Source organism: Ananas comosus, linkage group 19 (genome assembly GCF_001540865.1).
Source record: "Ananas comosus cultivar F153 linkage group 19, ASM154086v1, whole genome shotgun sequence".
Lineage (NCBI taxonomy): Eukaryota > Viridiplantae > Streptophyta > Magnoliopsida > Poales > Bromeliaceae > Ananas > Ananas comosus.
In genome coordinates this window covers 1087306-1102601 of record NC_033639.1, presented here as the reverse complement: position 1 = coordinate 1102601, position 15296 = coordinate 1087306, and the positions used below count along the sequence as shown (strand labels likewise).

Sequence of the window (15296 nt, the reverse complement as noted above, 5' to 3'; positions counted from 1 at the left end):
AATCAGTGATAAAATTAAAACTAAAAAGTAATAAAGTAAATATTCGATAAATTTAGGTGAGATATCTAAAGTTTTTTTGTATATAATTTAACGAAATATTAACGGAGGAGCTGATGAAAAAAAAAAATAAAACTACAGGGATTGATACACTTTAAACCATATGGTACTAAAGTGAGAAAGTGTAAAATTATAGGAGTAGCATTTGAAATTTACCCAAATTTCAAATACCGCATATGGTTTTGCACTTTTTCACTTTATTACTATATGGTTTAAAGCATATCAATTTAGTATATGTGGTTTTATTTTTTTCTTTTCGCCGGACCCCTTCGTTAACTTTTTATTAAATCATATACAAAAAATTTTAGATACACCATCTATATTATATCGAATATTTATTTTAATATCCTTTAGTTTTAGCTTTATTACTGATTTATTGGAGGAGATAATAAAATCATAGAATACGAAAGTAATATACTTTAAACCACAAGATACTAAAGTGAGAAAGTGCAAAACCACAGAGATGGTATTTAAAGTTTTTTTTCTTTTTTCTATTTTTCATTTTTTGTTAAATCTCAACTAGTCATTTATTAGTTTTTTTTTTTTTGAAGATAAACTTTAAATACCACCCATCTGTTTTCGTGATTTTTCACTTTAGTACTCTGTGATTTAAATGTCTCACTTTAGTACCCCGAGATTTAATTGTATCACTTTAGTACCATGTGATTTTATTTTATTTTTTTCGTCAGCGCCTCCGTTAACTTTTCGTTAAATCATTTATAAAAAACTTAGGATACTCCACCTATAATTTATCAAATATTCACTTTAGTACCATATGGTTTATCGAATTTTTACTTTACTATCATGTAATTTTAACTTTGTCACTTATTTATCGAAGAAAATTAACAGAGAGATAACAGGAAAAGAAAAATGAAATCATAGGGTACGAAAGTGATATATTTTAAACTACAAGGTACTAAAATGAGAAAGCGCGAAACCACTGGAGTGGTATTTGAAAATTTTCCTTTTTTTGTATTTACCTGTCTATAATTTTAAAAAATATTATGTTACTGTTTATAATTTTTATTTTATTTTTACTATCATACAGTTCACAAATTACATGATATTAAAATGAAGTCACATTATTTAATAAAAGGCTTATTTTTGTAACATCTTTTAAATTATAGAGAGGCAAAATAAAAATGTGTTAAATCACAAGGGGATAACTGAAATTTTTCTCTTTTTTTTATTTAAGTAGCTTTAGGCTTAGTTACATTTTACAAACAAATTTTATTAAAAATTATAATTCCCAATTGTATGGATTAATTTAGATAAAAATATATATAAAAAATTTTTAAATATGAATTCGCAGTGTTTTTTTTATCTGCCAAAAAAAATTCATGAAAACATCTTTTTATAATTTTTTATTTTCAGATAAACAATTCACAAAATGAAAGAGAAAACTTTTCATAAATTGTGAAAAAAAAATTCAAAAAAAATAAATTTGTAGAATATTTTCTTGAGAAACCAAACACCTAATATAAACATGCAACCAAATCATAGTTCAAGGGTGAGATAACTATTTTATTCTATTTTATTCCATGTATTAAATGCACAAGATACATGGTATATTTGCAAGTTAAAAAGGAAAAAAAATAAAAATAAAAAGAAGAGAGAGAGAGAGAGTAAAAAAAAAAAAAAAGAAGTTTTTTTTCCTTTTTTTGGGGGGTGAGATGCAGAAAACACCTTATAAATAAACCGATTTTCACATTGCCCCCCCTCCGATATGGATTTGAACATTTCGGAGGGGCAAAACGAAAATCGCAACATTCATAAGGGGAGTTCTGCAATTTACTCTTCATGATATAAGCCTTTCAACACAAAAAAATATACATTATTCTCCGCGTTGTATCGGAAAATTCGACTTCAGTGCAGTCAGTACCATCAAAGATGTCTCATCCACCGACTAGTCCGCCGCCTCCGCCTTCTGCTTGCGAGGTTTCGGAAGCAGAATCATCGATGGTCAGGGTCGAGACGCTGTCTGCAATAACACTCCCGTCTTCGCTGTCGGACGTGGTGGACAGATCAGATTGAGCTTTCTGTGAATTGGTATCTTCAGTTGAGGCGTCGAAGCGTTGCGAGTCGTCGGATGTCTGCTGCAGGCTCCAGTACATGATACTGGCAGTGAGGGTGAGGATCATCTTCTGGTTTACCTGCAAGCAGAAGGAAAAGAGCTTACAACAACTTCTGGAAATTGAAATCCACATTAGATTAAGTGTTTTGTGTTCAAGAAAAAGAAAAAAAAAAAGAAGTAAAAGTCAAATGTCACAATTTGATTTCGCCGTCAAAAATTAAACAAAAATTAAATACCGGCATTCAGGTTTTCATACACTTAATAACTAAATCATGTTACTTTTCCGTTACACCATAAGACCACGAAACAAGGATACGATACGACAAAAGCCTCTTTTCTTTGAAATCGACAAATTGTTACCTCAGTGAAGTGTAAAAATTTTGATACAGATATATAATAAGTAAGTAGAATATATTGGTGTCGAAGATGCCATACTGTATCGGCACACGGATATTGGCACGGCATGGTAGACACCGTACCGTTTCATGCCAGCAAGTTCTTAGCACGACTCTGCAGCGACACTTAAATCTTTGCCTCCAACTATTGGTAGGTTAGACATAGCATCTCGGTTTCGAGTTAGTTCATGAACCCATGTGCTGTTCTTAACATACCTTTATTAGGAGATCTGCGGAGTTACGAAACAGTAACCACAGAATAGTTAAGTACAGCAAATAAAATCACGTAGTAAAGTGCAAGCACTCTAAACCGCAAGGAGATTATTTGAATTTTTGCCCTAAGCAGACCTAATCACGGATTAGTGAGATTTTAAATGAAGTTTTTTTTTTTTGTCCTTCGTTTATAGAATGCTTCTATTACCTCCATGATATCCTCGGGCAATAAGAAGATGGAGCAGCCAAGCTTTCTTGCCACACTAATTATATACGTCGCATTTAGCCTCTTCTCTTCATCTGCAAAATAGTTTTGCATAGACACATCAAACGAGTAATTCGACAGCATTACATTTGCTTTTACTGGATACAAATGACGAACTAAATTAAATATAACAATCCCTTAATTGGCGTTTGCTTTGTTCCTCTTTAACTTCAAGAGTCTAGGATGACATCATCGGTAGAAACTAGAAACGAACATTCAAGATTTTTTACCATTTTAGTCTCTAATTGATGAACAATTAAATCCTCCATTATGCTGAATATAACATAAAACACTGTTTCTGGGTAGTGGAGTTAAACGATTGCTTCATTATTTAACATGGTATCAGAGAATCAGGTCCTAAGCCGAGTCTCATTTAATTTCCTTCCATTCAATTTAAGCCCACGTCATGGGCCGGGCAAAATGTCTCGAGCCCATACATGAGGAAAAGCACCGAATATAATATAAAAATACTGTTCTATGGTAACTGAAGCTTCTGGAGATACCCTGTCGTTTCACATTCCTTAATACATTAGCCTGCCATCAAAATATGTGACATGAGCGCACTCAAACAATCATGTTGATTTTTTATTTTTTATTTTACTCCCATGTTGTTAGACTGACTGATTGTTATGCCCACCAAACTTCAGGGTCTCAACTCTCAAATTAAAATCTCAAATTTAAATTATGTCTTTAATGATGTAATAGAAATAGGGTCAAACTTCGAGGACTAAGAGTGTAACTAGAGCAAAACATTCATACTTCGGAACAACGCACAATAAAGATCTTAAAACATGGGCCTACATATAATTTTAGCTTTCATATAGAAACATACCAGTTTCGCCTTTGGTGACAATGTTCCAGTTGACGATCCTCGGCTCCACAGAGCTCAGAAGTTGAAGGAAAAACAACCCATTCGAGAAAGTTTTATCCTGGAGAAGAAAACAAAGCAAATGACTCATCAAGAGTTTGAGAGAGAGAGAGAGAGAGAGAGAGAGAGAGAGAGACCCTGAAACTTTCAATCCGAGAAGTTCTTCCCGAGCTCTTCACTTTGTGATTAGCCCAGTTCAGTATATCGGCATCTGTAACCTCTTTTCCTTGAGAATGGGACCTCAAGTTCTTTAGAAGCTGTAATATGTTGGATCTCATCAACTGCCACAAGTAAGCTGCAAAGGGGAAAAAAAAAAAAATGAAACACCCAAAGAAACAAAACAGATAGAATTAGTTAATTGCGCACACACTTTCCTACAAAAGGAAATGCGCAGAGATTAGGAAAACTTACCAAGTATTAGCTTCTTATTTCCTTGCACAATGTCATTTCCAGCGATATTAACAAGGGAAAACTTCAATTGTTTGCCGATCCTAATAACTTGGTTGCAGTTCTCGACTTTCCTAAATGGCATCTTGATGGGAGGTTTCGTTGCGTGTTTCCAATTAACCGATCCGGGCGATATTTTGTCAAGTACTTCCAAAAGAACCCAGCTGTAAAATCTTACACCAGTAAGCCACACTAACGAAAGCTTAGAGATAGTAAGAATAGAAAAGACAAAAAAGATCATATAAACAACGGGTTTTTAGATGTATATCCCTATGAAATCATCGTTCTATGAATATTATCCGGAAGATTCAAATTTTCAAATATGTCCGACGAACAAGTAGTTTCATAGTTATATACCCTTATCCAAAATTAAAGATGTTGGCTTAAAGAGGCCAGAATTCTACCTCGTGGTGGAGGCCGGGCTAGGACGAGTCACAATTGAAATCACAGGCCCTGTGTGTTTGCTCACTTTAAGTGAATAGATTGCTCTCTTTCTAATAGCTTGAGCTTTTGGAATCGTGGTTAGTGTCGACGATCCAACAGAAAAGTTATCCCACTCGAGAAAGTTGGTTTTATAATTAAAATAAGTGTCTTGAAAAGTGGGTCATTTTTGTAAGCACAAGGATATGCATCGTAAGAAATTAAACATTTCAAGTGCATCAACGAGCATTCACATTTACGGGGGTATGCGTGTAAGTATCTTTTAAAAAAAATATATGTTAGAAGTTATAACACAAATACCCGTTTTTGACGTCCTCAAACAAATTATTGACGTATGTGGCAATTCCAAGACTATTAATCCATAAGCGGAAGGATCTTTCTTCTCTAGACACTTGAACTTCGTCAGGCATCATATCCGCAAAAGAGATCTTTTTGTTGTCTGTGGAGAGGCCATTCCTGCATATAATTAAGTGGATACCAAATAATATCATTATTGATCTAAAAAATAGAGCATATAACACCATTGTCTTTTTCTTGTAGCCAAAAAAAGGGAAAAAGAAAGAAAAGAAAAGAAGATACATCCAAGAAATAAAATTCGACTCAATAATCCTGTACCAGAGAAGAAAAAACATCAACTTGACTGAGAGATTTCGTCGAAGAATACTCCACATCCAAAAATTTCAAACAGAAAAATTGCAAATCAATTGGTGATAGTATATACTCAAATAGGTTGATCTTGGTCGGCAACAATAATAAGAAAAATCAGTAAGAACACTGAGCAATTCGAAATGCTAGATTTTTGCCCCATTAATGCTATGTATACAGAAAATGAGATGTGAAAAGAAAAGGAAACTAATTGGGAATATGAACTAACAACAGGTCATAAAATTAGTAATCTTCAGTTATCGTGTTGATTAAACGGAGAACTACAAACTAAAAGACACCGATTTGATGTTTTCAGAAAAAAAAAAAAGAAAAAAAAAATCTGTCTCAAAGATCTTGCACAATAGAACAAATAAAATGAAGAGTTCTTTTACATCAGAAAGATCGCACCTTAGACGAACCATGTATCATATATAAATACACAATCATAGTCTATAGCATTCAAATTGTTTTGGTTTTAGTTTTACTAAGATACTTTTTCATCCTCAGGATATTCCTCTATTCCAGGAGAAAAAAAAAAGAAGTCAATTTGGTGCTTGGATTTCATTAGCGAAAAAGAGCGGTGACAAGGTAGCACAATGCCATAAGGAAGAATAAAATTTCTAGGCATTTCGATCATATCTTTTTCAGTTCAATCACGGTGACTTACGATTAACAAAAACTTTTCAACATAAATAGCATAAAAAAAATATACATGGACAAGATAACTGATGATCGGTTCTTTCAAGAATCCATGAGGTATGCCAAAAACACAAAAGGAGCAGAAAGTAACCTCTGATGGAATATTTGTGCAACAAAAGCAAGGTTGAGATTCGATGAGGCCTCAACGATGTCTTTTGGGGTTAGATATCTCTTGCAATTCATTTTCTCGGCGTGATCGAGAACTAGTTTTGCCCTTTCACTCAGGTCTTTCGTATCTAATGTTGCTGGAGTGCAATGCTCAGGTGCAAGAACATTGAGAAGATAGGTATAAGCCTCTCCATCCTGTATTTAGAGTACTTACGAGATGATCTTCTAATTCCATGTAAGAATTCAAAAATATTTTTTTTAAAAAAAAACTAAATAAACAATGGCTCAAATATTGATCTACTTGTTAAATATAAAAATGTTTAAACACCGTTCTCTAAAAGCTTAAGTTTTTAGAGTACAACGGTTGTTTCACATGGTATCAGAGCAGGAGGTCCTGAGTTCGAGTCACGCTAGGCTCCTAGCATATTAATTTCCTCCCACTTAATTCAAGTCCACGTCACGGGCAGACTAAAAAGTCTCGAGCCCAGACGTGAGGGGGAGTGTTAAATATAAAAATGTTTAAAGACCGTTCTCTAAAAACTTAAGTTTTTAAAGTACAACGGTTGTTTCACACTACTTTGAGCATTTATTTCACATTAAACTAAATAACTAATATAAAACAAGCAATTTGTTTTCTATATACAGCCGCAAATTACAATCCTTAAAATATTTGTCGAAATAAAAAGATATGGCCGATTGGTGGTCTGAAGATAGAAGCCTATAACTAATTTGATTAACTTTCTTCAAGTTTTTTATGTTTTATTATTGCTGTTAATATTTAAAGAAAATGTTAAAAGTTTGAGTGAGAACATTGTTTCACAGTGTACAGTCGTCAATGCAGGACGATGATTACTACAATTTGTAAATCCGAAGGAGCATCCATTATCTGTCGCTACATTTTCTCATTTTCTAAAAAAAAAACTGATTATAAAAAATATTCCCATATACCAACGTTGTGTCTGCCACTATATGTGTCAATCAAGAATTTAAGTATCGTGACGCGCGGTAGAGCTGAGAACTTACTTGGCGGTGCGTGCCAGTCACAAAAATACCTGTGTGGTGAGGCATGAAATATTTATTTTCTTTGCAACTAATTTATTTTAATTGCTTGTTATATATTTTTATCAATTTTTTTGCACTTTATTGAGTTAAGTACTTGCTAATTTTACAGAAAAGTGGGTTTTGAGTTGTGCCATCAACACAGGGGTCATATCATGACGAAATATTGTCCAGTGGCAGATCCAAAAAATTCTCACAGTGTGGTCAATACATAATAAGGAACAAACATAACAAGAAAGTCATTAATATTACATAAATGAATAATATTTTTTTAGAATTTTTATTAGGTAAAAATGTATAAAAAAACATAGAGCATTTTGATTTCACTACCCGACCTTTCAAAATTTTGATTTTAGTACTATATCTTTCAATTTATTTGAGCTAAGTAATTTGATAGCTCTTCAGTCTTCAGATATTAAATATAAGCTAATTGCTTACTTCAATTGATTTATATTTACGTGAATTGCATAAAATATATTAAAGACACTCATAAAGATAAATGACAGTTTAAATTTTGAAGTTAAAGGGCCACTAGCTGACTCAAATCAAATGAATTAAAAGATCAAATAGAAAATCCAAATTTTTAAAGGTCAGGTAATCAGATCAAAATAGATGATAGTTGAGGCAAGTTTTATACATTTTTACCTTTTTATTTATTGATCAAGTTTTTTAAAAAAAAAATACACGTGGGTCCACGTGGTAGTAGGCCCACATGACAAAGAGAATGGGTTGCTTTGTCCTCCTTGGTCCTATTTGTTGACTCCACTTTGGCATCAACTATGACCCCAAAGTGGGGTCAAAATATAAAAAAAAGGCCATAAGGCCTTTCTTGTGGTTACATACAGCGAGGTCATTAGACACCACTGCCACTATACAGGATCCACCACAGATCCTGTTGACACAATACGGCACGGTGAGCATGGCCCGTGCAGATGGGCGTTTAAATCCTCGATATCAATTCTTCTCAACCTAACTTTTTGCTTAAGATCGCAAGACAGAGGCAATATATTTTCCCCAATCCAAACTCATCAATTCGATCAATAAACACATGAATAATACAGTTCCAGTAATCTTTATAGGTATGTTACTTACCCGAACATCTGATGAGAAATTTGTAATCGTCTTCTTGTAACCAGCTCTTTTCAGATGAAAGTTCATCCATCTTAATAACATTTTTTCCGGCGGTAGACTCATGAGTTCCTCCACATCCTGTAAAAGGTTAAATAAATAAATATATGAATGTTACTAATCAATTATACCAAATAATTAGCGAAGCTTGTTACTTGACCTTACTATCATCCAACAACTCCACCAGTTGAGGCGTCTTCTTCAAGTTGAGATCTGCTAATAGTTGTATCTGCATATACAATTCGCAGCATAAATACGGAAAAAAAAAAAACTAACAATTTCAAAATTTTGAAAAATGTGATAGCTTCAAGTAGATTTTCCACAACCGGCTATTAGTATTATACTCGAGTAGTGAAAAAGCAGTTTAAAGCAAAAAGACAAGTAATAGTAGCTACCTTTATAATTTGAGAGATCAAACCAAGAACCAGATGCGGCTGCAAAAAGAACAAGAAAGAGGTTTCTCATAATCACAATTTTGCTATGAAAGTAAAAGACATTGTAAATGGATTATCAATTAATATATACATTGGCTATATACTCTACTGTTTTCTTTGTTCTTGAGGGAGGGAGTCCAAAAACATTTTCCCGAAATATATATCGTTCAAGGCGAATGGCACAGATTTAAAGACCCACCCTTCCTTCGATCAAGTCCTGTGTTCCGATGTTGACGACCGTGCACCCGATAGCTTTCGCAGAGTTGAGGCAAAGAGTGTGGTTCTCGTTCCTCTCCCACGGGTTCAATACCCGTTTTGTGTTGATCGCCCTCTCATCTATAGTCCCCGGCACCGCCACATTAATCAATTTGCTAAATCAAATAAATTTAGAAAACGTAAAACACAAGCACAATGTGAGTGTCTGTTTGAATTTATCAATTCTTAAAATTAGGCCCGTCGCCCACGACGATTTTATTTTGGAAATCTAGACCTATACTATGTCACATATGTGCTACATCGGCGGTGGAATTGTTGGGAACCAAAGAAAGTAGTGAACAGTTTGCCGTGCTAAGTATGCAGCGAGTGGTTCACCACTTTCAATTTAAGTGAACTTGTGAGACTCCACCTACCTTTTCTTAATTATTAGACATATAAGAATCGGCAAGTTTCTTACTAAAAAGAAATGCAATTAACTATTTCGATGCAATGGAACAGCAAGAAGATCAATAAGCAACTTACCAAAGAAGTACACCATCCTTTGCCAAATCAAAAAGATCATTTGTGGCAGGATCTAAAGGGAGAAAATTCTTCAAAAAGGGATCATCCCGCAAATAGCTATTAATATGTGCGACATACAAAGCCCTCTCGGATTCACTAATCGTGTGCAAGAGTGTAGTCGTGGTAGCCTTCAAAAAAGCCGAGGAGTTCTCCGCACCACCCAATTTGCCAACTGCTCTTGCTTGTAGATTCAAGTACGTCTGCACGATCCAAAGATTTCTACCCAGATCAGATTCGTAAAAGCATAACATCCCATGAAAATCACCTAGATATTAATAAATACCCGAAGAAACGCCTCGAAATCGATCTCGTTATTGGTGTCAGCGTACAATTCATCCAACAATGAACAAATCTCCTTCTCCGTCAGCACATCGCTGAGTCCTTTTAGTTTTGCCATCAATGGCGGCAAATTCGCAACAAGAACTCGTCCCGACTCCTCCTTGATGGAGAGGTACTATTTGATTTGATCACAAGCAAACATTTGAGTGCCAAATTGAAAAAGAAAGATAATAAAAGATCAGATTAGTTGGATTTGCTTACTTTGGATTTGAATCCTCGGAGCTCAACCTGAGTGAATTGGCTCTGGAGCCAAGGATCAGAGACGAGGACCCCAACATAACCCGACATTATATCATAAAGTTCACAACTTAAATCTAAATTTCGATTCTATATCACTTGTTCCTGCTTAAACAATAAGAATATAAGAACAATCAATTAATTACCAGAAACTAATCTAAAATTATGCTACTGGAGTAAAATTCAGATTAAAATCACAAAACTCAAAGATGTGATCTGAAGATTTTACAAATAGTAATACAACTAATACAATTATTGGTATTGTTTCACTTTATTCTGCTTAAACAATAAGCCAAGAAGCCCAATCAACTAATTATCAAAAATTCAACTAAAATTTCAGCTACTAAAGTAGAATTCACATTAAAAGCACAAATCCCAAGGTAGTGATTCAAAGATTCTACATTCCATCTGAGGAAAACATAAATTTCTTCATCTTTTAAGTACGTATACTCATTAATCTAATTTTTGCTAGTAACTTTCACTTGTTTTTGCTTAAACATTAAGTTTATAGGGCCAAATCAGCTAATCTGTTCCCTATGGCAGGAGGCCAGGTAGCGTCGAGTCATGGTCGAAATGGCAGGAGGCTGGGTAGGGCCAAAATCATGTTCGAAATGGCGTGAGACTAACCGGGCCGAGTCACAATCAAGATCCGTGGGTGCTGTATTTATACGATTTAAGTGCATTGATTGCGTATTTCTAACAGCTCGAGCTTTTGGGATTAATGATTAGCACCAACGATTCGATATGATCAACCAAAAAAAAACTAAGATTCTGCTACTGGAGTGAAATTCAGATCAAAATTACAGAACCCAAATCAATATGTTGAGAATTTTTCTAACTCATTCAAGAAAAGACACAAATCTCTTCATCTTCTAAGCATTTACACTCATTAATAAAAACACATATAAAAAATTACAGCAAATTGAACAGGAAAAGACTCATTTAACACACTTATCATTGTATGAAACCACAATATGAGTAGCCAAATCAACTAATTCACAAAATCTCAACTAAATTTATGCCACTGATATAGGATTCAGATTAAAAGCACAAAATCCAAATCAGTATAATCAATTAAACTCATTCACTAATACCACATAATATCTGAAACTACAAGTTGAGGAGCCAATTCAACTAATTCACAAAAACCCAACTAAAATCCTGCTATTGGACTAGAATTAAAATTAGAATCACAAAACCCAAACCATTAATTTGGAGATTCTAAGCAATCCTTTTGTACCCAATTGCAAATCTCATCAACACCAAAAAACATCTAAAACTACATCAAATTGAGCAGGGAAAAAAAAAAAACCCATTTTTCACAGATATTAGCACATAAAACCACAAAAAAGAGATTACACACCAACCAAAACCCACAAATTACCCACCGAAAAAGCGGTTCTTTCCCTCCTCCTTGCTGGGCTCTTTCCTTTTTCTCCAATCTTTCTAATACTACACTCTTTTGGATTCTGAGTTGAGTATGAAGAGGAGAAAGATGAAACCTTTTTCCTTTTTTTTTGTTTTTTTCCTTCGATTTCTGCGCCGAAAGGGAAGAGATGGAGAATTTGGGGATTTGGAAAAAAAAAATAAAGAAAAAAAAGGAAAAAAAAGAGAGCTTTTTTTTTTCTTTTTTTTTTCCTATTTCCTGTGGAAGAGGGAGAGGGTGATAGAGAACATGCTACATAGTAACTGTTATATATATAGCCTACTCTCTCTCTCTTCTTTCTCTCTCTTCTCTCTCTCTTCTTTCTCTCTCTATCTCTTCAATATATGCAGTCATGCATATTTAATGAGAGGGCATGTGTGATGTGAGGAGGTTGGCCACATGTTACACTCCACATGAGATGAGATGGGGTTTAAAAATCTTTAAAAATATATATTTTAAAAAAAGGGCATTAAAAAGAAGAAAAAATAATAATTTTTGACTATTTTTACCTCGAGATCAACCTAAATTACTATAGACCGGTGTGAATCGTAAACACTAACTAACTATTCCAAAAGCAAGTGTTATAGAAATAATGTACCCATCGCACTTAAGGGCTCAACCACAGCAATTCACGGGATTCGATCTGGTTCAATCCATCTGAATATTAGATTTGTTGTTAGGTCTTTTATCATTAGGTCTATTATGGACCGTAACTTCACTCCACTTATTGATCTTCTGAACCTGTTATCACGAGATAAAAAATTTGACCTATTTTAATCGTTAATAAATAGCCAACAACTTGTTAAAGAGGTCACACTCAATCCAAAATTTTAAATATTAAAATAGGTTGAAATATCCTTTGCAATATATATATAAATTATGATTTTTATTTTGTATTTAATATGGAATTATTATTCTTAACATGCTCCTAGATACGTATTAGGCGTTATTAACATGTGGCACAAATCCAATATTAATTTGCAACTTATTTACAGCACAAACACAATTTGCGAACTCGGCACGATTAGCATACGATATAAATAACTTTACATGTTAGATGCGACCAGCACACTGCCCTGAATAAAAGTAAACATTAGAGAGCGCGAACCAAGTTATAACACCATGTTAAAGAGCTTAGACCCAACCTAAAAGCCTAAGCTATTAGATTGAGATATCTCTCATATTATACATAGATTATGAATCCATGTTGTGTCTAATAAAAGACCATTATTCTTAATCTCTTTGCATTTTAAATTGTATCTCAATTATCTTCTGCATTAAAAATTACGTTAATTTTTATTCTGTAATTTGCTATTGTATCAAATAGGTCTAAAAATTTTTAATAATTGTCGAAGTTAGCTGTAAAACTTTGTAAAAATAAATTTGCAGATGAAGTTTGTTAATTATATTTAATGCATTAGAATCGTATAAACTCAATAAAATTATTCAATAGTATACCATATTTGATATTATTAATGAAGTAAGAGATTTTTTTTTTATATCTAATTTTTTATTTTTATATTATAAGTTAAATAAATATGGAGATGTAGAATAATATAAAATGCCAATGACTTTTATGAATCTAAATTCACTAATTATCTCAAAATATTAGATCCATTTAAGATAATAGTGCAAAATGTAGAATGATAATTAATGTAATTGTAACATGCGCTAAAAATGCTGAGGAAGCCTTTTGTAACTTAGCTATGAAATAAGTGGCTGAATATTTTTTTTATTTCAAATTATAAATTTTTAGGATATATTTTATTACAGTTGTTGATGAAGTTTCACTTAGATTATTAAACTTTATTATAATTGAATTGCTAATTCATATTTAATTGAATGATATGGCAACTAATTCAGATTCAGATAGTAACATTATTTGTTTACATAATGGAAAATACCTTTAATCTTTTAGGTCCCCAATAATACTATGTTATATATTACTAAAAAAATATTAATACTCTAATAATATTATTTTTATATCATTTGAGATGGCCATCTAAAAAGGACCAAAAAAGGGCTATACCCCTCAAAACTTCAAAAATATCTCATTTACCTCCACTTTTTTTTTTTCTTTCTAATATACCCATTATATGTTCCTCCGTTATTCCAAAATACCCGTACAGTTACCAGCCATTAAATTAGTTTGGGTTAAACGTAAGTTAAATATCTATCATAGTCACTACAACAAAAACGGTCTATAGCGACACTTTTAAATGTAGGTACATGTCAAAAAAGTGCTGCTAGCTAAAATTACCGACACTTTTAAAAAGTGTTGCTATATGTGGGGTCGCTAGGTATATAGTGACAGTTAAAGAGTGTCGCTATAACCTAAAAGAGTGCTGCTAATTTTCCAACACTTGTTTAAGCATTTAGCAACCACCGAAATTGTATCTCGTTGGCTGCGGTGGCGGAGGAGGACGACAGTAAAGGCTCTTCGTCTAGAATTTCAGTGGATTGAGTGAAGAGAGAAGAAAAGATGGTAATTGATTTTTCTTTTTTTTTTCTTTTCTGTTTGTAATCGGGCCATATGGACTGGGTGTGGTGGGTTGAGTAGAGTAATCTTTTATTTTTGGTTGGATTGGGCTTTATATTTAGGCATTAGTAGATGTGTTTTTAAGTTTTAGTATAAATGGGACACTTACTCAAAAGTGTCCCAAACATGTGTCCCTATAACCTAATTCTGTTGTAGTGAGTTAAATAAAATTAAAATGCCACTTTTGCTTTGAACTTAAGGGCAAATAAAAAATGTTGGTGATAGTAGAAAAGAATATTTGAAAAGATCAAAAAGTAAAATACTTTTTGTGTCCCTAACTTAAGAGAAAATAAGAAAAGTGGGTGCTGGTAGAAAGGTATATTCGAAAGGGTAAAATAATAATTTTATAGAGATAATAGAGTTCATTAACAGATTTTAACTCATAGGTTGGAACGTAAAAAGGAGAATGACAAAAAGAATCACAAGATGTCAATGAGCACAACACTGAGGAGAGTGACAAATTGTCAGAGTGAGGAGAAATTAATAAGAAGATAGAGGGACCAAACTTGGGATTATGCAGAATATGCTGTTTTAATAGTGTAATAAAAAAAAAGGGAATAATTGCTTATATATCTATCGTACGTTTGAAAATATTCGATTTATTTTTACTTTTTTTTCCCTAAAATACCCCTTATATGTTTCACCGTTATTGTAAAATACCTCCGCAATTATCTCCTGTTAAGTTAACTTGGGTTAAACGTGAGTTAAATATCTACCACAGTTAAAAAAAATTAAAATACCAATTTTGCCCTTAACTTAAGGGTAAATAAGAAATGTTGATGACGGTAGAGGAGTATATTGGAAAAGACCAAAAGTTAAAATACTTTTTATGCTCCGAACTTTAGGGGTAAATAAGAAAATCAGTGATGATGGAAGGGTATATTTGAAATGGCAAAATAGTAATTTTACAGAGGTAACAGAGTTAATTAACATATTTTAACTCTAGAGGTATATTAGAAATAGGTTAGAATGTAGAAAGAATATTTTCAATATTAGCCTTCTAAGAGTGGTAAATTGAAAAGTTAGAAACTTTTCAGGGGTATATAAGCAATTGCCCTAAAAAAAAAAAAAAAGTCATAAAAGCTCATGCAGAAATACTGCATGGTGTAATATTGTTCAAAAAAAAAAAAAAAAAAAAAAACAAT

The 15296-nt window shown here is 33.0% G+C and overlaps 1 protein-coding gene across 1 annotated transcript; it reads right to left on the bottom strand.

Moving 5' to 3' along the window:
• Positions 1569–11902, bottom strand: LOC109724934 (fimbrin-1-like). Its single transcript, XM_020253924.1, has 15 exons — positions 11575–11902; positions 10151–10291; positions 9894–10064; positions 9572–9810; positions 9033–9204; positions 8795–8833; positions 8560–8628; positions 8364–8480; positions 6196–6407; positions 5061–5216; positions 4284–4483; positions 4010–4167; positions 3837–3933; positions 2948–3039; positions 1569–2210 (listed from the first exon to the last, which is right to left on the bottom strand). The coding sequence occupies exons 2-15, from the start codon at positions 10235–10237 to the stop codon at positions 1953–1955; spliced, it is 2067 nt and encodes a 688-aa protein (XP_020109513.1). The 5' UTR covers positions 10238–10291; positions 11575–11902; the 3' UTR covers positions 1569–1952.